Genomic DNA, 26,598 nt, shown 5'->3' on the forward strand with positions numbered 1-26,598 from the left:
CTGGCACGGTGGAAAAGGCTGCTTTTATGAAGTGTGCTCCTGGGGCTGCAAAGCCCTCTCTCATCACCCATTTATCATAGGAAGCCCCTCGGAAACCTGGAACTAACAGCACCATGGAGAAAGAGAGGAGAGGGAGAGAAGAGCGAGAGAGAGGAGGGAGAGGAAAGAAGAAAGTGAAAGAGAGACTGGGAGAGAGAAAGAGGGCAGAAAGAGAGAGGTAATGTCGAGAGAGGTAATGTTGAGAGAGAGCTAACAGGGGAAATAGACTTGTGGGTGTTTTACAATAGGGCTGGGAAGGAGTGATGGTTTTCTGTCAGTGGTGAAGAACGAGAGTCCTCAGTGACGTGTTCTTCTCAGCAGGGTCTGTCCATCCAGGCAGCCTAGCTGGGGGGCCGAGTGGTTGACCTAAGCTGGAGCCCCCAGGCTAAACCCTACAACCCGCCCCTCCCTCTGCCACTCCAGCCCACTGTTACCCCTGGTTACGTCAGACTTGAAATCCAGCTCAGTGATAAAATACTTGTTCATTTAGATCTTTACTGTGACAGTCTGACACACACACACACACACACACACACACACACACAACACAAAGAGGACATCCCAGGTGGCACATACGTCTTAGAGCAGCTTTCCTCAAATCAACACAAACACCTTACCATCACACTGGAAACTAGAGGCTGACATGGTACCGTAGGATGACAGAGCGATGGGAATACACAATACATGCAGTACAATGTAAAGGCAAGGTTATGCTACAGGCTCAGTATTCATTTTAAAGGAATAACCTACAGTCTGAAGTGATTTATGCTTTCATCAAGTATAGACCAGTGTCTCTCCCCAACAGGTATGAACAGGTATGAAACCAATGAGTCGGTGCACAGGTTAGAGGACCTGTCGGCCAACAGAGGAGGGTTTGCATGAAAACAACTAGCAACTGTATTGTATCTGTGCACTGAAGTCATCACCATGGGCCAGCCTCCTCTATCAACTTCAAGCACTGGGACTGAGGTCAATCAGAGGGTGTTTGGGCAGACTGATTAAACAGGCTCACGCTGGTGGGGGTCGCATTCAAGTCTTCAAGTTTCATAATTTAGGAACACATAAAATGCTGGAACGAACACTTTACTTGGAGTTTCATACACATGACAAATTATGTTTCTGACTAATAATATAGACACTTTCTGCAGGCACTCAAAAGGACAACACTGTCAGTGTAACTGGACCATGGAACCGCCAGTCCTCAGCACACATTTCTGGAGTATTCCCTCTCCCACCCCTCTCCTGTCAAGGCCTCTTTTCATAGTTTTAATACTGGTGGGGTCATCATCAATTGATCGAACCTATCCATCCCACACAATGATATGCCTACAGGTCACACACCTGAGGCCTGGTGGTAGAGAGGCAGGAACACGTGCAACACTACCACCCAATGGCCACAGGAGCTAAAAGTCCCCAAACCATACATTCACTGTCAAATATCGTGTTAAAGTTTCAGACAAGAATTTGGTTATTCGCCTGACAGGTAGGTAGGTGTGTGGGTGTGTGTGTGTGTGTGCGCGCGTCCGTGTGTAACTCCAGTCTGATTGTGTGCAGCTTCCATACAACAGGATAATCTTGGAAATATTTTACAAAACAGCATTTTTAAATATGAGATTCCAACTTGTACTCCCGGTGACATGTTCCAGTATCACAATTTGATTCTTTGAGTTGGATTCTGTTCTTGAATGAGAAGCGTGATTGAAAAGATGCCAAAGTTCACCTTGGAGTCAACAGAAGCTGAAGTTCCCACAGCCTCCTCAACTCTTCACCGGTCTGTTTCTTTCAAGCACTGCCCTTGGGGCGAACTCAACCTTGTCCTTTAGGCTAATGACCTCGGTACTATCCAGACCAGCTTGCTCCGTCAGTCTGCGTTCCTCCCGGACTTCAAAAACGCCCCTCTCCTCCTGGTGAGTGGAAGGGGTTCCCCGGATGAACCACTCTAGCTGATAGCCCACTGCCCCGACCACAAGAGCCACCGGGAAGGTCACATAGGGTGCGTATGAACGCATGGCAGTCCAGAGAATGGGCCACATGGTTGTAGACTGAGAAAGATCAAATGACAACATAGAAATGACCACCACACTTCACTGTAAATGTCAGTCATAGATAACTCAACATATCTTAACTTAGCTTACTGTCGAATTGCCACGAGTTATCGGTTGGCTAATTGATTAGTCTGCAAGCTATGCTAGATACAAGCTACCAATGCTAGCAAGGCAATATTCAAGCATGAATTGTGCTCGGAGAGTAATATAACGTCAATATGAGACAGTAACAATGAGGACTCCTCTGTAGAAGATTCGTATGTTGCATGTTCACATACCTCGTAACTAACGCTATCCTTGCTATCTAATGTAATGTGGGCTCACGTTATATCACTGCCGTAATGTCGTCATGCAAGGGTAGCATGCCGAGGTCACTGTTAAACAAAGTTGAGTTCAGCCCCCTTAAACACGGAATTAACTTTCTGAAATCACATTGAAACAACACTGCTTAATGCGGTTATATGATCTCGCTTAGCTAAACTGAGCTAGTCAACTCACCTCTTCGGTAAACGAACCACAAGTACTTCCTCATTCAAGTCCGCCCCCGAAGCAGTTCATTTGCTGATTCGATTTTTACGTAGGCACGGGCTGTCGGACCTACCAATCAACCATACTGCACTTTAGTTGACCAAGGGCGACGCCCAGTGGTCACAATAAGAACATCCATGTCCAAACCTTGTGAAAACGTGGTGTCAAATTAAGCCATCGTTTATTTTTCAATTTATATGGCACACAAATCCATGGTTTATACACAAAACCAGTTCAGGGTATACATTGTCACATAATAAGTACACCTGATTTAAAAGTTTTACTAGATTATTTGGCCCCAGATTTAACAACATCAAGAATTCAGAGGCCAACTATCCATCGACTTGAACAGTCGCCTTTATATTCTATGAGTAAAGAAACACCCCATACCTTCTCCTATACATATGGTTAGCCATGTCAATATTGTGATATTTTATATCATGTGTAAATATTGTCAATCCACACTGGAGATGCTCCCTAATTCATAAAACTATAAGAACATAAAACTGAAAAAAAAAGATGTAACCTACATTTAAAAAAAATGCCAAAGAGCAGTAGATAATCTTCAGAGTACAAAAATAATATGTCTGGCTTATACGCCATAAAGTATTCTGTGTGAACAGCTTGATGGTGAGGCACAGGAGAAAAAGTCAGGAGATATGGCACTTCTAAGAGAATTTTCAAGTTTCTTTTCATAAAATATGGGTTACAATTGCATTTGCAAACATTAGTACTATGGCTGAATATAATTGGCTGAGTAAAATAATCACTACAAAGTAATATGAACCACAAGGAAGAGAGGAGTGAGACATTTTGGCGCAGATCTTCAGTGAAGATGTTATCTGACATGATAATTGCTCGGCACAGACATGCTGTGAAGTGACTGATGTAATAAATGGTGAAGCACAAAATAGAAAAAATGTAAACAATGATTAATCTTCAACAGTTCAGACGTACGGTTTAGTTAATTTACGCCTGTGATTTAGCTTTCTTTAACAAAATGGCACACTACAAACTAGTCCAGTCCCATCTGAGAGGGTAGTGCAAGGCTGCCAGGAACTAAAAGTGTTAATCTGCATTATTAACCTCACCTGGCTGAAATGGCTGCATACCCCATGGAGCGTAGTGGTAATAAGAGAATATATAAAGAGAATACAAGTGAATATAAAGCTATGTACCTAAAGCAAGAGCCCTATTCTGGAGCGTTAGCCCGGAGTCCTAGAGCTGGGGTTTGGAATGATAGAAATGATAGGTAAATTACTTTGGCCTAATCGCAGACATTTTGTCCTAAAACTGGTTCTGAGTTGTCAGCACGACCCGACAGCAAGCTGTTCCTGGATCAGTCCAATGATAGCAGCTGACTCAGATCCAGCCCCAGTCAGGCCCGGAGGCGAGCCTGCTTAGGGGCCGCTGTAGAGTCACTTACTATCGGGTCTACTGACCGCTGCTGCTGCTATTGGCTGCCATCTTGTGGATGGGATCACATGAGGCGTCCGATGGCACCGCCCAGGAAGTCCTCGTAGTTCATGCGCACGTTGCCGGTCATGCCGGTGTCCCTCTCACGGAAGGCGTGGGTCATGGTCTGCAGCTGGGAGCACACCTGGATAAAGCGGTCCAGATACACTGCCCCCTGCTGGTTCTGCGGGGAAAAGCGGCCCACCAGCTTCTGAATGAACTGGGGGCTCAGGTTGTAGCCCATCTGAGACAAGGCTGTGGGAAAGACAAAGACAATTTCAAATCATTCCTATCATTACATTTTACATTTAGCAGACGCTTTTGGCCAAAGCGACGTACAAGGGAGAAAACAGTCAAGCTAAGAGCAATAACAACCTGGTGTTAGGGTTGGGTACAAAGAACCGGTACCAATATGGCACCGGTTCCATATAACCGGTACCTACCCGGAACGAAATGTCACGCAGATTTCGGTGCTTCCTTTCGGTGCCTGAGCCGATTGAAATAAATATCCGCAACAAATCATGCAGTTAAATCAACAAAAGTTACGTAAAATGTTGTCTTATAAACAGGGTTAATTTCAGGCTGCAAACATGAAACCCAGAGGCTGGTTCCAAAACAGTAGAAAACTAGCGACAGCTAACTAGTAGTACCGGTAGTGGCGTAAGTACGATATGAATTATTTTGTATTTTGTTGCTAGGCATATTTCGTGGGGCACATTTACAACTGCCCGAGCTCCCAATGTAAATGCTGTCCTGTGTCGCTCACGCTCATTGGTGTTTTCATAGCAACATTCTTATGACAGTCGGCTCAGGCACAGAAAGGAAGCACCGAAATCTGCGTGACATTTCGGTCCGGGTAGGTACCGGTTGTATAGGAACAAGTGAAGAGCAGGCAGCATTTTACAGAGCAGGCACAAACAGAACTAGCCATTAAACTTTTAACAGAGAAAAATCGAAAGGTAAACGGGCAAAAGTGTTGCTATATTAAGCACAAAAAGATTCAAACATCACGATGTGCAGCAAATGCAACAAAACAACTGCGTGTGTAACGAGGGGAGATAAGGCAAAAGTCAACGGCAGATCAGACAGACTGACAAATAAACGTTGAGTTGACTGCAAAACTTTTCCTAGTCTCTTAAAGGGGCAGTACACACTTTCTTGTACTCAGTGTGTTCAGGTAACAAGTTTAACTATAAACAAGGTGGAAAAGATAGGTATAAAAAAAATCAGAAAATGGTGACATTTCATTAAATAAATGCAAACTAAATAATACAATACAATTATGCTCATATTTTTGCAAATGAAACAGTTAATATATTGTTCAATTTGAAGAAAAAAATTGCCTTGGCAATAAAAAAAGCCTTTCTTTGTCGTCAATCGTTGTTTTCTTGCTTTAAAAAAAAAAATATGGGTTCAGGCACCGTTATCATTTTAGAAGTATCAGTTGAGCACCGGTATTGGATAAAACCCAAACGATACCCATCCCTACCTGGTGTAAGAATAATTATTTCTTTATATAAAAAATAGAAAATCGACATAGAAAGAAAAAGAAGTGCAGGTTTGCAACTGCTGAAGTGCAAGTTAAACACTAGTCAAGGTGCCAGTTAGGAAGGGAGGTGCTCTCTGAAGAGTTGGGTCTTCAAAAGCTTCTCTATATTATCTATTTTCTCTATTTTTAATGGCTTAAATTGTCTCAGGATCTTCACCAAAACAGTACCGCTTTAAAACAGTTTACATTGCACCGATTTCTGATTATAGCCCCCAGGGGACACAGCTAAAGGATAAGGAGAGATAATATCAAATGGTTCTTCTCCACGCCTAAAGCACTCTCCAAAGCTCTTCAGTGGTCTTCCCCAGCACAATAAAAAGCAATAAAAGCTACCAAACTGCTTTAGACAGCACAGTTTTCTAACAGGTTGAAGGATAAAGGCATATAATACCAAATGGGTCCCTACCAACTCAAGAGGATCAAATGGTCTAATGGTCTTCAGCGCCACCATGAAAGCTGCAGAAGAGCGGTAGGCAGCAAGGTGTTCTGACCTGATACAGCCCATTTCAGACAGAGCTGAGGTGTTCTGACCCAATACAGCCCATTTCAGACAGGTATTCTGACCCGATACAGCCCATTTCAGATGGGAATGAGGTGTTCTGACACCAGCGATCATTCAAACAGCTCTGTACTATGTTATATATCTTTGGTTCCTCCATGTGCTGTGAGCTATGCGCTGTTTTGTTACATGAATGTCACTATTCAAATTAGCTGCTATTTAAATCAGCTGATTTTATCAGTAGGTTAAATATAGCCACTATTAGCATAAGAATTAGATTAGATCGGCCAGCTGTTTGGATGTACGGTGTGAACTGGGCTCTTTTAAGTGAAACACAAGGGCAGAACAATTGTTTAGGGTCGCTATTAAACAGTGTTGATTTGCAATTAAACAAATGTGTGACTTAAAAAATGTCATTCATTAAAAGTGAGTCAACATAATTTGTTATATTGTACCATGGTAAGATAATTACAGTTTAGAAAAGAGTCATATTAAAAAACAAAACAAACGTAATTTGATGTGAGAGACATATCTAGCTGTTGAATTTCACAGAGTTCTGTAATTACACCAGTGAAAAATGTCTCTTTTAAATGGAGGCCTGTGAGAATGTGTAGCCTACAAATCACCCCATAATTGGGCAGCACAGTTGCCGTTGACGACTCCTCCACTACTGTTTGCCCAGCATCTCCCCATGCATGTAACCCCAGGGCTTGTGTAGCACTCCAGATCAATGGGAGGCGTAAACGATGCAAGGCTGCACACAAGACAGCTGTGCTTACTCCGAACACACACAGACACACACAGACACACAGACACACACAGGCACACAGACACAGAGACACACACGCACACACAGCCCAAACAAGTTAACTTCCTCCTCTCTTTCCTGCAGGTGGCCTTCCTGTTGTTTGCTCGTGTTGACGGCAACTGTGCGATGGGTGTGTGTGTGTGTGTGTGTGTGTGTGTGTGTGTGTGTGTGTCTGGGTACAGTTAGCGCTGCACTGTACAGGCTCATAAGCAGAAATACAACAGGGCCATTCAATGGGGCTAAAGCAGAAATCGGAGGAGGGGAATAGGGTGACAGAGACTGTCCTCCTGCGGGGACTAGGGGGACTGTGCTGTTCTAAGTTCTAATGATACCTCACACTAGGGGGACTGTTCTAGGCTGTTCTAAGTTCTAATGATACCTCACACTTCAAGTGTTAGAGCACAGAGGTATGAAATCCGTCACCTCACATGACAAGCGAAACATATACAGTATACACTCTACCCTACTTTTATTAACACTGAATTATACAGTAAATACTACTACTACTACTCCCAGAACAAGCAATGGTACCGGAGATCACATCAGTGAGTTCTAAATGTTTAATTCTTATCCTCTGTGACAATAAAACTATGATATCTGATGTGTACGGCACCTTTGTGCTTGAAAGAGAGGTCAAATACGAGATCTGTTTTGTCGCATTAATGATGGGTTCTACCTAAATGCTTTATCTTAATCCGAGTGAATCCAGCTCTACAGATATCCATGCCTCTCAAGCTGAGAGGAGGGGTGTGATGTGCGCACTGCCGTGCCAGATTGGTGAAGGGTGTTTTAAAGGCGATGGAACAGGGGGTGGGTAGAGCCACGGGTGGGATGCCACCTGCCAGGGCGGTACCAGGACACCACTGCGAGCGCGATGGGGAGGTGAGGACGCCGGAGGAGAAATGCCAGAACCGCTGACACACTGTGCCGTGACGGGAAAGCCAGAGCAAGTCATTCACACTCATCTCACACTTTCATCTCTCTCTTTCTCTCTTTCACAACACTCCTCTCATCTCTCCATCTGGTCATTCACAAACTTCATTGCTCCATTTTTCCAATGTTCTCTCTCTCGTTCTCCCTCTCCCTCTATCGCTCTCCAGCTCCCTCTATCTCTGTCTCTCCCCCTCCCTCTTTTTCAGAGGTTTCTTTCTTTGCTTTTCCAATATCCTTCAGCTATTTGTGTCTCCATTATGTCATTCTCTTTTCAGATCATACAGTATGTGTAAGTTTAACCTGACCTTGGTGCTTACCAAGAAATACGTTGAACCATGTCCGTGTACGTGTGTGCATGTATCGTTGAATGTGAGATATGTGTGTATGATTTGAATGTGTTTTATTGAGAAGTTTGTGTTTGTATTTGTACTAGTCAAATATAGTCAAATATCTCCATCTCGTACACAGACAAAAGTGTTTGTGTGTGTGTGTGTGTGTGTGTGTGCGTGTGAACTCTTACCCTGGTGCATCTCGTTGCCACTGATGCTGCCGGAGCGGTCGCGGTCGAACTGCTGGAAGAGCCCCTTCCACTGCTGCAGGTACATCCACAGCGCCGAGAAGCCAAACTGGTCCATCCTCCCCGACCGGCTCGTGTCAAACATGTCTGCACGGGGGGGACAGAGAGACAGAGGGGGGCGTTTAGAGTGGGATCGATAGAGTTCATTTCTCTCATCCACTTCATGATCACATGGAGGTACGCTACTGGGCAGATGCATGGCTTGGACTGCTGCTACGCTGATTGCGTTCCATTACAATGAAGATGAAACCAAGTGTGTGAACGCAGTGATGAATGTGGCTTTTCTGGAGCAGCGTGCGCAACTATGTACGGCAACCTCACACACTGCTAAACCACTCAATAGAGATGAAAAAAAAAGTCCACAACCCTGGGATCCAAAGAATACAGATTTAGACAAAATATAAATGTGGTGCTGGATGCCACCCACAGGCCAATACTGTGTATTCAATTATCAGTCACTGACTCATCCATTAATATTACATATTAAAATATGACAAGTTTTTTCTTTACACCTCCTCCCACCATCTCTTTCTTTCTTCATCAGTCTCTCCAATCCCCAGCACCATATCAATCTGTACTCACTGAACATCATGTGGCAGGTCTCGTCATTGAAGGGTGTGCTGTTGGAGTTGAGGAGGGCCTGTTTGAGTTCCTTCTGGTTGATGTAGCCGCTGTGGTCCGTGTCCACTGTGTTGAACCACTGTTGTGCTTCTGGGTGCACTCCTGGGGGAAGGTTACCTAGGAGATGGAACGTGTTCCATTTAATTATGTTTCCCAGGTGACGGAGCATGTGTTCCATTTAATCATTCTACTATGCATCATCATATGGTGCATAGAATTAAACTGAATTCCTCTCAGTTTAAAGCCTAATTTATACTTATGTCGCCGACACTTTTGAAAAGTATAAATTGGGCTTAACAATCCCTTCGTCATGCACATATCCAGAAGTGTTCTAAACCTATGAGAACGTCGTCTGAAACTCAGCCCCACACACTATAACAACAGCTGTTTGTTGACTCGACCCTTCACTGTCCTAAATGGAGCTTCTTACTGATGTCTTACAAGATTACACTGGAGGCATAGGAGCCTGCCTATCTGCATGGTCTGCCTGAAGGGGCAAGAAGAGGTGTCATTTATTTTAAATGATAACAGCAGGATACACACACACACACACACACCAAAGGGTGGCTGTGTCATTAAATGTTGTACCCAGATGGGCTCTGTCCTCTATGGGAAAAGGATAATGCCATGAGAGAGAGACAGGCTGTAGGGCACAAAAAGACACACCCACACATTAACACAGACATATACACACACACACACACACACACACACACACACACACACACACACAGACACAGACACTCACTCACGCACACGCACACACACACACACATACACACACATTCTTCTACTCGGCATCACTCCCGTCTGCCCATCCCATCACGCAGTGCCCATCCTGAGTGGCGCCACCACAGCTCCCCTCCAGTCTGCCCGTCCCTCACGCAGTGCCCATCCCGAGTGGCTCTCTACACTAACACAGCGTGGAGGGCACTGTCTGCCTCATCATCAATAAAACACCCGACTCACATTCAACTAACCTGAAGCCTCTTCTCTCTGCATGAACACAGCAAGGAGGAGACTATCTCTCTGTGTGTCTGTGTGTCTGTGTGTCTGCCTGCCTGTCTGCCTGCCTGCCAGCCTGCCTTATGCTTCATAAAGGCAGCTTACTAACCCCCATTAACCTAACCTAAAGCCTGTACCTCTATAAAGCAGTGTGGAGGACCATATCTGCTTTCCTTCATAAATAACATCCTTAGACACAAACCGCTGACCTATTTAGTTCCACATACAGCCCTCTCCTATACTATCTGAACCATGTGTCTCTCTGACTGTCTCCTACGGCCTCATGTCAGCAGGTTATAACTTAAACAGTTTGAGTAGCAAAACTCCATATAAACCCCACATAGCTTAGACTTAAAATTAATTTGGGGATGAATAAGGAACGACTACCAACCTCAACCATGTTTTCCCTCAACTACAATGCATTGTTAATACATTGTATCTGTATATCCACATACACAGACAAAACCACAACCCCTACACATCTCCCACCTGCTGGCGCCTGCTGTCCGTAGGCTGCCCTTTGAGGCTGTCCATATGCCCCGTATGGAGCTCCCGGGGCCTGTCCACCTCCATACTGCGCTCCTCCACCCCCTTGGCCATACTGTCCCGCTCCCCCTGGAGATCCGTAGGACCCGTAGGGTGCTCCCGGGGCTGCCCCTCTGCCGTAGTTCCCACCTGGCGGGGCGGTTGCTCCCCCGTACTGCCCAGCAGGACCCCCTGGTGTGGGACTGCCCCACCTGGGCGCTCCCGGGGGAGGGTGGTGCTGGGGTCCGCCACCTGAATAGCTCTGAGGGACAGGAGAGTCGCAAACGTAAGACTGAGTTAAAGACTGTGTTGAAGTCTTTCAAAAGACAGAGACTGAGTTGAAACGCGAGTAAACAATGAACTAGTGTTTCATAAAAAAGTGCATTTCACATTCAATTGGTTTCGAAAGGTAAGTTGTGATGAGAAGGTGTGCATGTAGTCCTTATATGACTCTCCTATGTTTCTGGTACAGTCTGTTTCTAAATGTCAGTTGCTAGCGACGGAAGGACTGAAAACTTGGACATTAGCTAAATCAATGCAGCCAGTAAACCATAGACATGTATACGCAGTAAACGAACTAAATGTCGGACATCCAACTACATTAGCCACCCATCTGTTTAGCTAACTGTCGGCACATTCCGACATGACTGACCTTACAGCTCATTTAACTTACCTTCTTGATAAAAACAGTAATACAGAATCACAGTTTATAGACTTCAAATAGTCTTACAATGTATTCGTTTGACCATGCATTAACCAACTACAAAGTAGGTGTTTCTGTCTATTGCCAACTAGCTAGGAGGCTAATGCAAAGCTAGCAACAGCAAAGCTTGACAAGTTTGTCAAAAACTAGAGCGTGAACAGAAGTCGATCTAACGTTAAACATATCAGAACATACACTATTCACAGATAATCCACAATTTCCAACATAATAACAATGAAAACATACAATCAAAACTTAAAGAAAATAAAACCCCAACCCGGAAACTACCTGTCCGTAATGAAAACTCATTTCTCAGGGTTCATCATACGCCGTGTTCACTAATATATATACAAGCCCGCCTCTCGCTTACTGATTGGATTACATTAATGTCAATCAAAACCGCACCTAGTTATAAGTTATTTGATTGGACTAGTGGATCGGAAAATCTGACGCACCTACTAATGACAAAGACACTGTTTCCAATGTTTTTGACAGGGAAACTATGCGGTTTATAATATGTATCTAGGAGCATGCGCTGCGCCACAGTTACACGGACAGTAATTGAACACACATAACATGACAAGCCCATTTTAAGTGAATAGGCTATTTCCTACACAGCTACAATGTGAGCCCAAAATGTATTCGTAGCATGAACTGTAATTCAATTAAGAAAAACTGATTGAATTATATTTCTTCTAAAATAACAGACTAAACACAGCGTTTGCATGAACCCAAGATCATGTACGCTGAAGAGGCAGGGAAAATGACTGATCAACTGTTTTAAACGAGTGTAAGAGCAGGCCCTTTGTATAGCCTTATGTGTGTTGTCTTCATGGCAATAGGCTATACAGATGAAGCTCATAGGAACTTTTTTTTAAATGTATGGTCGAGTGACATGTTCAAAGTCCACCGGAGGTCTTTGGAAAACTCCCTGGTTTATGTAACTAATGGAATGCTTTGTTTTGCCAATCCCTCTGTTTCCTAAACGTAATATGTTGCGCAATCGCTGTAGGTGAGTGTGTGTGTACAAGAGAGCGAGAGAGAGAGAGAGAGAAAGACAGAGAGAGAGAGAGAGAGAGAGAGAGAGAGAGAGAGAGAAAGAGAATGCATACATGTGTATATTACATTCCTTGTGACAAAACGACTTAACTCCTGACGTGTTCCCTCAGCAAAGACTCCAGTGTCAGTTTTGCTTTTATATTTTAAACAAAAATACATTGCACTTGTAGACTTATTAAAAGACAGTTTTTATCATATGTAACTTGAAGACATTAATAAGACTTGTATATTATACAAGGGGACAGACCTTTCTGAACAGGATTTACATGTAATGTAGAAAAGCAAGTTTTGTGTGTTTTTGTCATTTTCGGCACTAGAGGGCAACATTGATCTGCTTCATAAAATAAAAGAAATGGCACTTGATGTTAAAAAGTCTCCAAACAGCCATGAATTCTGAGTCGAAATTAGTTAGTGATGAGTAAAAAACAATCTACATAATTTTCAGACTACAAAAAAATATCAAGGGGATATCAATTCAATTCAATTCAATTCAATTGTATTTGTATAGCGCCATAACAATACAATTGCCTCTAGGCGCTTAACAGAGCCCAGAGCCTAGACCCTAGTGCATGCACAATGGCAACAGGGGCAAGAAAAAACTCCCTGTTAGGCAGGAAGAAACCTTAAGCAGAACCACGGCACATAAGGGGGGACCCATCTGCTTGAGGTCGGCCGGGTGGAGATAGGAAGGTGGGAAGGGGGGAAGTTGTGTGGCAGAAGGGGAAAGGAGGCAACAGGGGTTGTACACAGCCAGCATTTGGTCGCGGGACATAGTATATACACAGACATCCGGTGGTAAAATACATGATACAGGCAAGACCGGTTTACTGAACTTATAGGGTAACTGTTACAGGGGTAGGGGACATAGGGACAGAGAAACATTTCAGTGGTGGCAATAATGTATATTGCATATAAATGCTAGCATAGGGTATGGGGTAGAGTAAGTGTACGGCAATGCAGTGGCGGTGAGTGCAATTGGCCGAGGGTTTCTCCAGGTAGACCAGGTGGAGAGACTACAGCAGCGAGCCATGGGGAGATGCCTTATGTTATGTCTACATTATATAGATGTTAGGCTATGAGACGGCCCGTACTCCACCAATTCCACAGGTATCCAGCACCCTTTCTATACAACATTCATTCGTTTATAGTCATTGTAGAAAAAAAGTATTCATGTCCAGCCTGAGGCCTGTGTCGAGAGAATATCTTCATCTTGTTGTGTGTGTGGTGTCTTTATATCAGTGTTTGTGTTCCATTTACCAGAACTTTGTTTATACCTGTGTGTGTGTATGGCCTATGTATATGCATGTGTGTGCGTGTATGTGTGTGTGTGTGTGTGTGTGTGTGTGTGTGTGTGTGTGTGTGCATATTTTTGTGTTGTAGATTATGATGGACAGTTAGGAGAACATTTGGCTAGACTGGGGACCTCCAATCAGCAGCTGTTTCATTGTCCCTTCAGCGGAGGTGATGAACATCTCCAGTCAATAAAAAGTCCTTTTATTAGCCAATTAAAGTGCAAAATCGTGACAGAAGCCCAAAACACACTGCAACTCTACAAGGAGCTCCTGCATGAAAAGCAGCTGCCTCTGGGACGGATCTGAACGGGCCCAGAACCAGACCAGATCTGGGCCAAATCCGGGCCGGGCCAAGGCCAGAACCACTGGTGACAGCTGTCACGTGGCTTAGCTTTTCCCTTTCTCTGCTGCGGCAGCCTCTTCCTTCTTGCTGTTGTGGAGATTGTGGATAGAGGTTCTGGACGGGGCCCTAGAAGCGGGCCTGGATGCGGTTGGGTCGCTCCGATTGTACTGCATGCTTCTGGGCGGTACGAGCTCACCGAGCTCGTGGCTCTCAGCAAACATCTGCTGACGGTTCTTCTTTTGCAAGGTGAGCTTTTTGTGGATCTTCTTGCAGATCAGGTAGCCCATTTCGCAGAAGCACATGACGACGCAGACACAGGCAGACACCACCATGAAGATGGTGAAAATCTTTTTCTCAGTGGGACGTGAGATGTAGCAGTCCACTACGTTCGGACATGGATCCAGCCGACACTTGGAGAGCTTGGGCATATCGTATCCTTCATAGATGTGGTAGAGGATGTAGAGGAAACCTACATCGAAGCTGACCTTCAGGATCAGGCTGAGCAGGTAGGTCCACCACAGGCCGCCACGTTTCTTCCCCGGGTTGGCGTAGAGGTGCGCCCCCTTGTGGCTGGTGGTGTACCTCAGGTCCTTCTGCTCGCGCCACTTGACGTGGCCCACCACCAACAGGGACGGGCAGGTGACGAAGATGAGCTGCAGTGCCCACAGGCGGATGTGGGAGATGGGGAAGTAGAAGTCGTAGCAGACGTTGGCGCAGCCCGGCTGTAGGGTGTTGCACACAAAGTCCTTGTTCTCGTCACCCCACACACGCTGGGCAGCCACTACGAACACCAGGACCCGGAAGACGAAGACCATGGAAAGCCAGACGCGGCCGAACACCGTGGAGTATTTATTCACCCCGGTGAGCAGGGACTCCAACGCGCCCCAGTTCATCTTCTCCAAGGGTCGGGGACCAGAGAAAGAGAAATCTGGATAAGATCTGGATATGAAAGACAGATAGATTGGTCAGATGGATGTGGATTACAACAATCTCTACAATCAGCAGCCAAAATTACATTGTTTTTAAACATTACTTTAACAAAACATTTCCGTTTTGTACATCATGTACTTGTTTTTAAGAGTCTTCAGACACATTCAGACACACTAATCCTTGCCCTTTACATTTGCATAAAAGATCTCTGAAAACCAAACTGCTGTGTTTCTGTGGAAACCAAACAGCTCTTAAAATGCCTCCCATTCACATTCTTGTGTTGTAATGCTGTACTTCAGCATTTGCACAGGGCTCCCTTTCTTTCATAGTAAAGGGCTGCAGCTAAATCATGGTGTTCTCTGTGTACTCAGTGCAGGCAGACTCAGTGAAGTGCATTAATTGCACATGTGAATTTCATAAACAATTGCTGTGTTTGGTAAACCATTCATTCATAGCTAAGGTGAAAGGTGACCTCAGTCTACCCGCCAATTCACTCTGAAGGACAAAAATAATTTCTGTCTCTATTTATTGATGTAAAGGTGTTAAATTATCGATGTAGATTGTTCTTTTTGGATGAGAATATCCATACTGCATGGCTTCCGTGGGAGTTTATGAAACTGCCACATGCCATATTTGCACGCATTTCAGTAGAGATCACCCACTTATGTTTCAAAATCAAAAAGTAACTTTCCAATATCTAGAAAAATGCCAATATTTAAAATCATACCAAGTCCTTTCGAGTCATCTGTCTAACGTCTACCTCAAGCCTCAAGTCAAAAATACAGAGTCAAAGTCATGTCGAGTCTTTCATCAATGTCAGCTAAGCAAGTCACGTCGTGTGACTCGAGGCCCTCACCTCTATCTAATGGTGTTCCCTGCCAATCTTGTGCAGGTTAACAAGGGGGATGTTGTAAATGGGAAAATGCACCATAGACTGCAACCTGAAGGAGGCTTGTCACACACAGGTTCTAGCTCACAGTCCTTTCCTTTTAAAGGCCCCTCACAAGGGTTTCTAAGTTATCTGAAATGGACTAGGCAGGTGGAAAAAAGCCTTTTTAGATTATTTTTGGAAAGCGCCTTTGAACTCCCCCCCCCCCCCCCCCCCCCATTTCCATTACTTTGTTATCCCTCCGAAAGGAGGACCTCCCGTAGGCCTTCATATTTTGGGCAACTTCCGGAACACTCCAGATAACTTCTGCCTTTTTGAAAATTCACTTTTATGTCTGAGTCGGACAATACTGACCTGTGCAAAGCCATCCAGTGCTGTTTTTTTTAAAACAGAGCGAGTACCGAAGAGCACACATGTACAGTTTACATACATCTTCTGTCACTGGTGGCTGTTTGAGATCTAAGACTGACATTTTCTGACATAAGTAATTTTTGATTACTATTATTAATATTTTTCACTCTGTTATTTTATTTGCTCATTTGTAAAGCGCTTTTGTACTAAATAACCTTGCCATGCCATGCCATGATCAAATAGAGTACATTTATTAGCAGAGGTATTCCTAACTGAGAGGGTTTAGAGTCTGAGATGTTCTGACTGCAGGAAAGTTAGAGCTGCACACTGCATTTAAAGAGAGACGGAGGCAGGAATGTAATTAAATATTACTCTGAAATGGGAAGCGTCCTCTGGCTACGTTTATACGGCCAGGACATCGAAGGGACTTTATCTGAATGTAATTTCCTTAACTGCAACCCCAAACAATTCAGTGCACTAATGGAGACAAAGGACTTGGGATCTAATTTGTTTCAGTTTAGGTAAAAAACTTTGTGAGTTTCTTTTTTGTGATTTCTATATTTATGGTATGTAGGCTACACATTTCCTCAGTTTTGGCATTATACATCACACATGTTTACTTTTCATATATGTGTTACTAGTAGCTATCCACTGCCATCTGATACTTCAGAGATTGATTGATTCCTGTGTCTTTTTCCCCACTTGATTTATGCCTGTCTTTTCCGCACACAGTGCCCTAGATTCATCAAACACGGTATCCAGCCATTTGAACTTGAGTGTCAGTCAGTGGCTCTCACCCTCATTGCTAAAAATCAAACGTAATCACCTTGCTGCCTATTCACCTGTCGTTCATCACAGGCTTTGACTGCACTATATTAGACGTGCTAATGGAATGGACGTCTGGTGACAAATACATGCGTCAGGCATTTGACAGTCGCCCCTAGAAATGTCACTGGTAATGCACACGCAAAACTGAATCAAGGGTCAGAGCAGAGGTCTTACTGTGAACGTAGGCTAACAGCTAATTTATTTATAATGTTGAGATTTTTTCTTTTCTTTCACTTTCTTTCACTTTCTTTCACTTGTCATTTGTGTGCTGGTACCACTCAGAAAGCTAATTTCTGTGAGAACACACGCACTGACAGCCATGACAGGACCAATTACAAAGTCACAGAGAAAAATAAAAAGAGAGGTCCAAGCCCTTTCTCTTTCACAGACAGAGGGAAATATTTTTCACCCTTGGCAACAGTTTTGCCATCACATCTATTACACGGCTTGTCCAGTGAGAAGTATGTTAGTCTGTTTGTGTACGAGGGAAGGAGTTGCTGTCACACCCCCCCCCCCCCCCCAAACCCACTCTGAACAGCACACAAGGGACAGTGTTAAATAATAGATCATATGCCACACTACTCAACACTAAGGCTTTCAGGGACACTAGTAGATTGCCTTTGTCAAAGCCGGTACTATCTCTGCCCTGTTTTTGGCTGCAAATAAACGTATCTAATTTGATGAGCAAGACAAGTCAGCACACGGATAGTGCTGCAGCTTAGTGTAGACCCCAGACACACACAAACACACACACACACAGTGAGTGCTCTGTTCTCAACCCGTAAAATGACAGGGGCTCCTCCGCACCCCGCTTTAAAACCACTGAGCAGGATGGGGCAGAGTCTCCTTGACACAAACAAGAATGTTCCATTACATGAGTTATTTGCTTGTTTGTTTGTTTGCTTATCAAACCTAATGGTATCTGGAGTGCCCATGGCAAAGTGCTATCTGCGTTTAGGGGGAAGATATTGACCAAGACAACATAGAAATCTATTGTGGACTATCTGACAGAAACTTTACATCTTTACCCATATATACTGAAGTTTAAAACAGAGTCAAAGTGGAATATTAATGCCTTACCTGGTAAAATAAGAACCAGTATGGAATGTGTTCCAGGAAAAGACGAAGATAATTAAGTGAATGTAGTGTATGAAGCCGCCTTGTGTGGAAACAATCTGGACTAACCTGATGGATGGAAGCTTCAGACGTAGCCTCGCCTTCAGGGTGTGTGCATGTGTGTTTGTGTGCGTGTTGCAAACACAGGAGTGTAAGTACGTAGACCTTCCGCTTCCTCAGATGGTTGGGCAACCCCAGGCCTGTCCCAGCTTGTTATGTCTCCATGGAAACGAGCCTCTCACAAGCAACTTTTTTCACCAGTGCCTTAAAAACGTCCGTGTTCCGTGATGACCTCTTTGGTAACGCCTGAGAGGGGTGCTTTGATGATGTGTTAGTCTCTGATTGCAAAGCCCACAGTCGGCGTCCCCATTTTCCCTCTGGCCAGCTTTAGCCTGGCTCAAACGCTGCTCGCTTTCTCACACTGATGAAAAGCTGGGGGTGGTTCCCTCTTCAACCAAACATCGCCACCATTTTGTCCAAACTCAAAGTAAACGCAAGAATGCCATTTTCAGCCACTCCCACCTATGTCCTATTTAACCAAACATATTGGCTAGTATTTATAAACAGGTCAGAGGCTAGTATGTATAAACAGGTCTGCGTCATCCTATCACTGATCTCAGGTCAGGGACCTCTCTCCCTGTCCAGACAGCATTCTTCAGGAGCTTAATGCACCCTGCTGATAGGAGGTCAGTGTTCCAGGACTGTGGTGTGTCTGGTTGTCCAGATGTTCCCTGCTCTCTTACCAGTGGGGGTTTGTAAAGAGGCCTCAAGTTTGAAACCTTAACAAATAAAGCCTCAAGGTGGCTATGTAGCTGTGGCCTGTGTGGCCAGAATGTGTGTGTGTGTGTGTCACTGTGTATGCATGCCTCTGTGTGTGTGTTTGTGCATGTGGTATTTACCATTGGTGGTAGTACACAAAATCAAGGAGTTCCCTACTTTTTGGATGTAATTTACGGAACAGTGATAAACAGAGACAGTAATGCCTATGCCTGTGGAATATTGTTGTGACTCTGTTTCACATTTCTCCTGATCTGCGGCTGACTAAACTCAAACCCACACAGCATTCAGTTCAAAACCGGCTGTGCCGCATATTCAACCTCTTAGTCGGAAAGTGAAGAAATTCACATCAAGAAGAGAGAAAGAGAGGGAGAGTAAGAGAAAGAAAGAAAGAAACATGATCAAATCAAACCAAGGGAGTTTGTGTGTGTTTGTGTGTGTATGTGTGTGTGTGTGTGTGTGTGTGTGAGTGTGATGGCACGCACATGGAAAAGGTTTGGCTGTAGTCTCTTACATAGAAATAACAAGATGCGGAGCTCTGGAACATGGAACCACAGCATACGTTCTCATGACAACTCTTTGTGACCTGTGGTCTTAGAATCCTCAGGTCTCTAATGACTTAGAGGAAAACCAGCATGACAGGCAGAGCTTGGATTTGTATTTCCACAGGTGAAGTTCCAAACATTCCTAAGAAGGGTGGATCATCACTCCTCTCTCTCTCTTTTCTTTTGCTCTTTTTGTTTTTCTTTCTCAGGACACACCCTGTATTCAATAAAAGGGAGGAGACAGAGTACAAACTAAGGAAGAGTAGTGAAAAGAGTGTTTAAAAGAGGGATGGGGGGTGCATGGAGAAAAAAGACAGAAAGAAAGAAAGGGGCTTGGTAGGAAAGAAGGAGAAGAAGGACAGAGAAGAGAAAGGTGACCAGTGGCGGACCTACCATTGAGGCGAACTAGGCAACTGCCTTAGGCCCCCACCTAGCAGAAAGCCTCCGATAAATTGCCCACCCAGGCACCGATGGGCCGATGGGCCGATGGGATGGCCCAAGTCTATAACCAACCGGCCCTCCCGCAGATATCGTTGGTCGCGACAGTGTTCCTTGCTTCACCGAATACATTTGACCTCTGATGATAACCAAAAGGAATCACTGTCTGCTATTTATACTACTTGACTTATATGATGCCCCCTTCTTTACGTTGTTACTGGACATATTTTATGTGTCCTGTAAAGCTATGTTGCATCATACAACATTTGAGACATGTGGATAATGAAAAAGTGGGATAATTTAATGTGGAGCCAAATCATGTTTGCTTATGAAGGCTCCTGAATGCAACTTTCTTCCATATAACTAGCTACTGTAGCTATGTAGGTAGAGGGGAAATATTTTGATTGTGTGCTGCCATCTACTATACAAAAAGGTATTGCTGTATGAGTTAATCAGCGTACAAAATGTTTTATATTGCTTAATGTAGGTCGCCCTAATCATTATCAAAAAAATTGTGTACTCTTTCTCTGCTGACATTTATTCCTAAAGGCTCTGTAGTTATACATATAGGCCTAACCATCTGATAGCCCAGAGTTAAGCATATTCATCTAGCAAACTATACCTACCTTGGAGTGTTACAATAGCCAGTATCATTTTATTCCATGTGTCCATCCAGGCAAATTTGTGGATCCAAATGTTATTAAAAAACATATAATGTTATTTCTTTGTAATCATCCAAAATTATGTTAAGTGTATGGGTATTTTGCATAGATTGAGCGGGCAACGCGCCGTATATTAAGTGGGCCGCTCTGACAGACAACTCCCGGGCCACTTTTTTCCCCCAGTCCGCCCCTGCTTTGAGGTGGCCCTTTTTTTTTTTTTTGCATTAAAAGGACGGATGAAGAGGGCCCCTGGCTATGTTCGCCTTAGGCCCCCAAATGACTAGGTCCGCCACTGAAGGTGACCATAGAGGCTTTACAACCATTACAACAAGGTGTGTGTGTGTGTAAGAGTGAGTGTCTGTGTGTGTGTGTGTGTGTGTGTGTGTGTGTGTGTGTGTGTGTGTGTGTGTGTGTGTGTGCATGTGCGTGTGTTTCTCCTATAAATAATATAAGTAAGCCTCAAGGAGTATGGTAGATATTGTGAGGCTTTTGAGCCATCACCATGAGATAAGCTTCCCTTACACACACACACACACACACACACACACACACACACACACACACACACACACACACACACACACACACACACACACACACACACACACACACACACACACACACACACACACACACTCCAGTTATTCCCGTTAAAGCCCACAGAAGACCAAGGCTATAATCTACACACTGACTTATGTAAAATTGACTTTTGTGGTGAGCGAAAAGTTAAAGTGTTTCCAAACTATAGTGCGTAGCCTTTAATCCTCTGGGCCCTCTCTGTCTGATGCACAGGGCTGAATGCCAAGCGGAGGATTTTCTTACCAGCTGACTGTTTCCCAAACAGCATCGTGATGATGAACAGAGTTGCTGTGAGAGACTGATGTGTTTGCTCTTAGGAGACTGTCTCTCTCTCTCTCTCGCTCTCTCTTTCTATCTCTCTCTCTCTCTCTGTCTCTCTCTCTGTCTCTCTCGCTGTCTCTGTCTCTCTCCCTCTCTTGCGCAATCTCTCTCTCTTTCTTTCTCTCTCTGTCTCTGTCTCTCTCTCCCACTCTCTCTTCTGGCCTCCAAAGGTAAAAGTGTGTTTTCTGGGAGATTCTTGTAATAAAGTTACCGAAGGGCACATCAGTATGACACACATCTGCAATGAGAGAGAGAGAGAGAGAGAAAGAGAGGAAGAAGAGAGACACTAGTTGAAGGTGAGGGGATGAGAAATTATGTATGTGTGTCACCAGGGCCCACTAGGGTGAGCTAAAGCACCATGGATTTTCCTCATGCATAGTTTTGTGTGTGTGTGTGTGTGTGTGTGTGTGTGCAACAGCGTGTGTGTGTGTGTGTGTGTGTGTGTGTGTGTGTGACAGAGAGATTCAGTCTCTAATAACTGTACGATTTTGGGGAATTACATTTTCATATTGCCCACCCCCCATCAAACACACATTCCATTCAGATCCACAGATATAATGCTTCCTCAGCCTTTTTGGAGAAACTTTCTCTTCTTTCTCTCTATTTGTCTTTTCCTTCTCTTCATCATCTGAGTACAAGGCACCGGAAATCATCTGTCTCGCCTGACAGCTACTCAGCCTCCTTTTGAGAGTCCGTGTCCACTGATTTCTTCTTACAAAAGCGTCAAACTCCTAAAGTTTGAGTCACACACACACTGCAGGTATACCTACAGCATGGAAAAGAGAGAGAGAGAGAGAGAGAGAGAGAGAGAGGCAGATACATCGAGAGAGAGGTAGAGAGAGAGAGGCAGAGATAGAGAGAGAGGCAAAGAGAGACAGACAGACAGAGAAGCAGAGAGAGAGATAGGCAGAAATAAAGAGAGGCAGAGATAAAGAGAAAGAGATAGAGAGAGAAAGAGAGGCAGAGAGAGAGAGAGAAGGGAAAGAAAGGGATGGGGAGATAAAGGGAGAGATAGAAAAAGGGAGAAAGAAAGAAGATGAAAGATCAAAAGAGTGAGAGAGAGGCAGACAGAGAGAATAAAAGGAGGCGTGATAGAGAGGGGGATGTAGAGAGAAGTGCAGCATCAGCAGTGGTGTGGACCCAGACTCATCTAAGATACATCTCCTGCGCAGACACATGCAGAGGCACTGATCTTCAGTAAAACATCTGACCACATCCACCACAGATGAGCCAATGAGTCTCCCTCAGTCTCTGAAGTGTCCGTCCATTTATCTCAGTCTCCCTCATTCTCATTCAGTCTCCCTCAGTCTCCATAAGTCTCCGCTAGTCTCCGTTAGTCTCCCTCATTCTCATTCAGTGTCTGTTAGTCTCCCTCCATTTCCCTCACTCTCCTTCAGTCTAATTCAGTCTCCCTCATTCTCCCTCGGTCGCAGTCTCCCCCATTCTCCCTCAGTCACATTTAGTCTCTTTGAGTCTCTCTCAGTCTCCCTCAGTCCCTTTTAGTCCCTCCCATTCTCCCTCAGTCACATTTAGTCTCTTTGAGTCTCTCTCAGTCTCCCTCAGTCCCTTTTAGTCCCTCCCATTCTCCCTCAGTCACATTTAGTCTCCTCGAGTCTCCCTCGGTCTCCCTCAGTCCCTTTTAGTCTCCCTCAGTCTCCGTTAGTCTCCCACCATTTCCCTTAGTCTCATTCAGTCCCCCTCAGTCCCCTTCGGTCTCATTGAGTCTCTCTCTGTCTCCCTCAGTCTCTTTCAGTCTGTGTTAGTCTCCTTCCATCACCCTCAGTCTCCCCCAGTCCCCTTCAGTCTCCTTCAGTCTCCTCAGTGCCACTGACTGCCATTTGGCTGCATCAGAGGAGAAGATGAGAAGCCTGCTGTCAGGTCATGTGTGTGTGGGTCCATATAGAGGCAGACTCGCACAGGGCAGCTGGGACAGATGCTGAAGAGATGGCCTTGGCTGCTGGGGCTTTTGTTCAGGTTGGGCAGGAGAAAATCCTAGGAGACAGCTGAGTTTTTATGATGGAGGGGCAACACAGTCAGGTCTCATGTTTTGACAAAACTGTGGATCACCTGACAAAGTAAATCACCTCACACAATCATGTCTGTGTTGATGTGTATTGGTGTTTGTGGATATGTGTTAAGTATGTGTGTGCGTTTTGTATGCATCTATGTGTGTGCGTGTGTGCGTGTTTGCGTATGCATCTTTGTGTGTGTGTTTGAATTGCGTGTGTGTGTGTGTGTGTGTGTGTGTGTGTGTGTGTGTGTGTGTGTGTGTGTGTGTGTGTGTGTGCGTGTGTGTGTCTCACCATCCTGTCCAGTCCATTCTGGATCAGGCCAGCATTCCCTGGCTGAGTAGAATGTTGTTGAGTGTCCTCTCTCCTTTCTCTCCCTCACACACACTGCCACCAAAATTGCTTTCGTTTGGCCAATTTACTGAAGAGTTTTTCTATTTGTACCACCAAACATCGTCTGAGGGCTGTGTCTTCCCACCCCCCCCCCCCCCCTTCTCTCTGTATCCCTGTGTTTTCAATAATCTTTCCATTTGTTTGTCATGCTCTGCGAGTACAAAAAAAAATATGCGGCCATCAAACCAGTCACTTATCTCTGACTACAAAGGTCCTGTCAAAGCAGCACACTCCAGCATTGTGAGTATTAGCACTTGTGTTTCATAACAGCTCAGGCACAAACACCGGCTTGTATCTTATCTGATACATAACTGCACAGCCGGGTCAACCTCATTTGTCTCCATGCTGCTTAAGATATAATGGCTTTTGATATCGTTTGGAAACTCTGCACTTCTAGACACAATTTTGTGTGAAATATTCAACTTATAACAACTACGTTGCGGTAAGAAAAAAGACCAATGTGTGAGAAACTAGTGTTAACATTATAATTGTGACTGTTTGACAGCGGTTCTCTTGTTGCAGTTAATTAAGACATTCCATGAACCACTTCGTTCTAGCTGAAAACTAGAAAGATTTGAGGCTGTTGGGGTAATTGTGATGAAGATCATACGCGTTATCCTCTAAATGAATAAAGCTCATTCAATCACACAAAGTATTCATCCTTTGAAGTGTGTTTGTCTGTCTCTCCAAATCTCAAGATTTGTAGGGCTCTTCAGAGAAACCTTGATACAAGACCTATAACAAGAAGAACTATCCTTCCGCAGATCAATTATTTGACAAGAGGGTTTGGGGCGAGAGAAACCTAGTTGAAAACCAAGACCTTTTGTCACAAAGAATATTGCATTTTGACATACTAATCCACTAAATGTAATTCTATTACATGACTAAATGCAGATGTATTTGGACTGGTACCCAACTGATTATCTGATAGGGAGACGGTAAAGCACAAACTGCTGCTGACACGAGTGCTTCTTAACTATTAACTAAATAAACATTAGCATGTGTAGCATGTCTTACGCACTCAGATTCATGCTTTTGAGGATCTAATGTAACAAAACTGCATCAGATCTGTGCCAGTCCAGGTCCACACTGCAAAAAAAATCAGCTTTCACAAACAAGAAAAAAAAGGATAAATTGGGGTTATACTCCTTATAATAAGCAAAATGATCTGCCAACAGAACAGGACAATTTGATTGACCAAGATTAAAATAAAGTACATTTGTCTTGATTGTGACTTTGACAAAGCAAATTTGTACTTGACAGTAGTGTTTAGCATTAACTTGCTCAGAACCAGTAATAAAATCTCAGTAACAAGTTATAATACCTTATTAAGATAATTTAGGACTGAAACGCTTGAAACAAGTGAAATGCTCTAACATAGAAATGCCCGGTAAGAAGAAATATCGTGTCAGACAAAAATAAGCATATATTGCCTTGATTTAATATATTTCAACTTAATAAGATAAAAATGTTTGCAGTGCAGGCCCGGTCTAGATGTGGGCCATACCAGTGCCAGACCCGGGCCAGACTGAGAGACAGCTTGGGGACAGCTGTAGCCCAGCATGGCCTTGAGGAGACCCCTTTCAGGCAGGTCTGTGAGCAGTAGCTGTAATGGCCGTGATGACTGCGGAGTCACGCACGGAGGGCTCGGCTGATTGGACAGTCATGTATGTCTGCAGCCTCCAGCACTCCGCTGCCAGAAGGGTCACACAAGGAGAGGACACCAAAGGAAAAGTGTGTGTCGGTGTGTGTGAGAGTGTGTGAGTGTGAGTGTGAGTGTGTGAGTGTGTGTGTGTGTAACAAAAGGAAAGTGTTTAGGGTGGGGAATGTTGTGTGTATATGCATGTGTTGTTACACATAATGCTTGTGTGTGTGTGTGTGTGTGTGTGTGTGTGTGTGTGTGTGTGTGCCTGAATTTCTTCTCCGCCCACGCTGCCCTTAAGCTTTTAGTCGCTGTTCGATGTGAACACATCAATGTCACTTATCGAACACACAATGTAATTAGATTACCATCATGTGTGTAAGTGGCAGCCCTTACTGTCAGACATCGACTCTCTTGGGACAGAGGTGTGTGTGTGTGTGTGTGTGTGTGTGTGTGTGTCAGGGGAAGGTGTTATCTGAGCCATGGCTCCAGTGGGTGGATGTCCTTTGTCTGACTTGCAGGTGCCCACAGACTACACACTCTGTCTTGTTTGTCCATCAGGTGATGGGGATGAGGACCACTTAGTCATCTGGGGCTCGGTGTGTGAGTGTGTGTGGTGGTGGTGGGTGTGGGGGGGGGGGGGGGTCTGAGAGTACCGGTGGGTGCTAAGTGGCTGGTGAGGTCGATCTGGGACAGTGAGGACAAGAGACGGTGGTCACATCAGGAAGAGGGATAGTGAGGACAAGAGACGGTGGTCACATCAGGGAGAGGGTTGTTGCCTTTTCTTGGCTCGCCTCTGTGTGAGGAGAGGACTGCCACTAGATACGGTTCTCAGCAGAGGCCTTCCCACGTGTCGGGGTTGCCACTGGATACGGTCCTCAGCCGCGGCCTCCCCACGGGTCGGGGTTGAGTCCAAACCTTTGGACGGAAGACTTCAGGGAATCCTTGGAGCATTTCTTCTGCCCTCCCTGGCAGCTGGCTATTCCCATGAAGTAGCTGGCCATTGAAGATTTCACTGGGGAGCCTTTGGTCCGGCATGCAAGCTGCGACTGGTAGGCCAGCTCTGGCGAGACCTTCAGTGTCAGGGATCTGGTCCTCAGGGAGACTGTGTGGCATTCTGTTATGACGCTGGCACAC

General features: G+C 44.7%; 3 protein-coding genes across 5 annotated transcripts; all 3 read right to left on the reverse strand.

Annotated features, from left to right (window-relative positions):
• Window positions 1-597: 597 nt before the first annotated feature.
• On the reverse strand, window positions 598-2,621 carry smim12 (small integral membrane protein 12). Of its 3 annotated transcripts, none has more exons than XM_080858995.1 (2): window positions 2,583-2,621; window positions 598-2,081 (listed from the first exon to the last, which is right to left on the reverse strand). In XM_080858995.1, exon 2 carries the CDS (start codon window positions 2,070-2,072, stop codon window positions 1,797-1,799), a length of 276 nt encoding a protein of 91 aa, XP_080715121.1. In that variant the 5' UTR covers window positions 2,073-2,081; window positions 2,583-2,621; the 3' UTR covers window positions 598-1,796. The 3 variants fall into 3 exon arrangements, with proteins under 3 accessions (XP_080715121.1, XP_080715120.1, XP_080715122.1); XM_080858994.1 differs by lacking the exon at window positions 2,583-2,621 and adding an exon at window positions 2,409-2,503; XM_080858996.1 differs by lacking the exon at window positions 2,583-2,621 and adding an exon at window positions 2,363-2,432.
• Window positions 2,622-2,817: 196 nt separating this feature from the next.
• Window positions 2,818-11,596, reverse strand: pef1 (penta-EF-hand domain containing 1; the record flags this gene model as incomplete). Its single annotated transcript, XM_080859634.1, has 5 exons — window positions 2,818-4,322; window positions 8,377-8,520; window positions 9,016-9,171; window positions 10,549-10,846; window positions 11,576-11,596. The coding sequence occupies 5 exons, from the start codon at window positions 11,594-11,596 to the stop codon at window positions 4,093-4,095; spliced, it is 849 nt and encodes a 282-aa protein (XP_080715760.1). The 3' UTR covers window positions 2,818-4,092.
• A 2,429-nt stretch (window positions 11,597-14,025) lies between these two features.
• Window positions 14,026-14,874, reverse strand: gjb9b (gap junction protein beta 9b; the record flags this gene model as incomplete). Its single annotated transcript, XM_080858718.1, has 1 exon — window positions 14,026-14,874. One exon carries the CDS (start codon window positions 14,872-14,874, stop codon window positions 14,026-14,028), a length of 849 nt encoding a protein of 282 aa, XP_080714844.1.
• Between the last annotated feature and the right edge of the window lie 11,724 nt (window positions 14,875-26,598).

Source organism: Sprattus sprattus (assembly GCF_963457725.1).
Source record: "Sprattus sprattus genome assembly, chromosome: 20".
NCBI lineage: Eukaryota > Metazoa > Chordata > Actinopteri > Clupeiformes > Clupeidae > Sprattus > Sprattus sprattus.

Bases quoted from the DNA above. Each gene is read 5' to 3' on its own strand.
- smim12 (XM_080858995.1), bottom strand. From the start codon at position 2,072: ATGTGGCCCATTCTCTGGACTGCCATGCGTTCATACGCACCCTATGTG.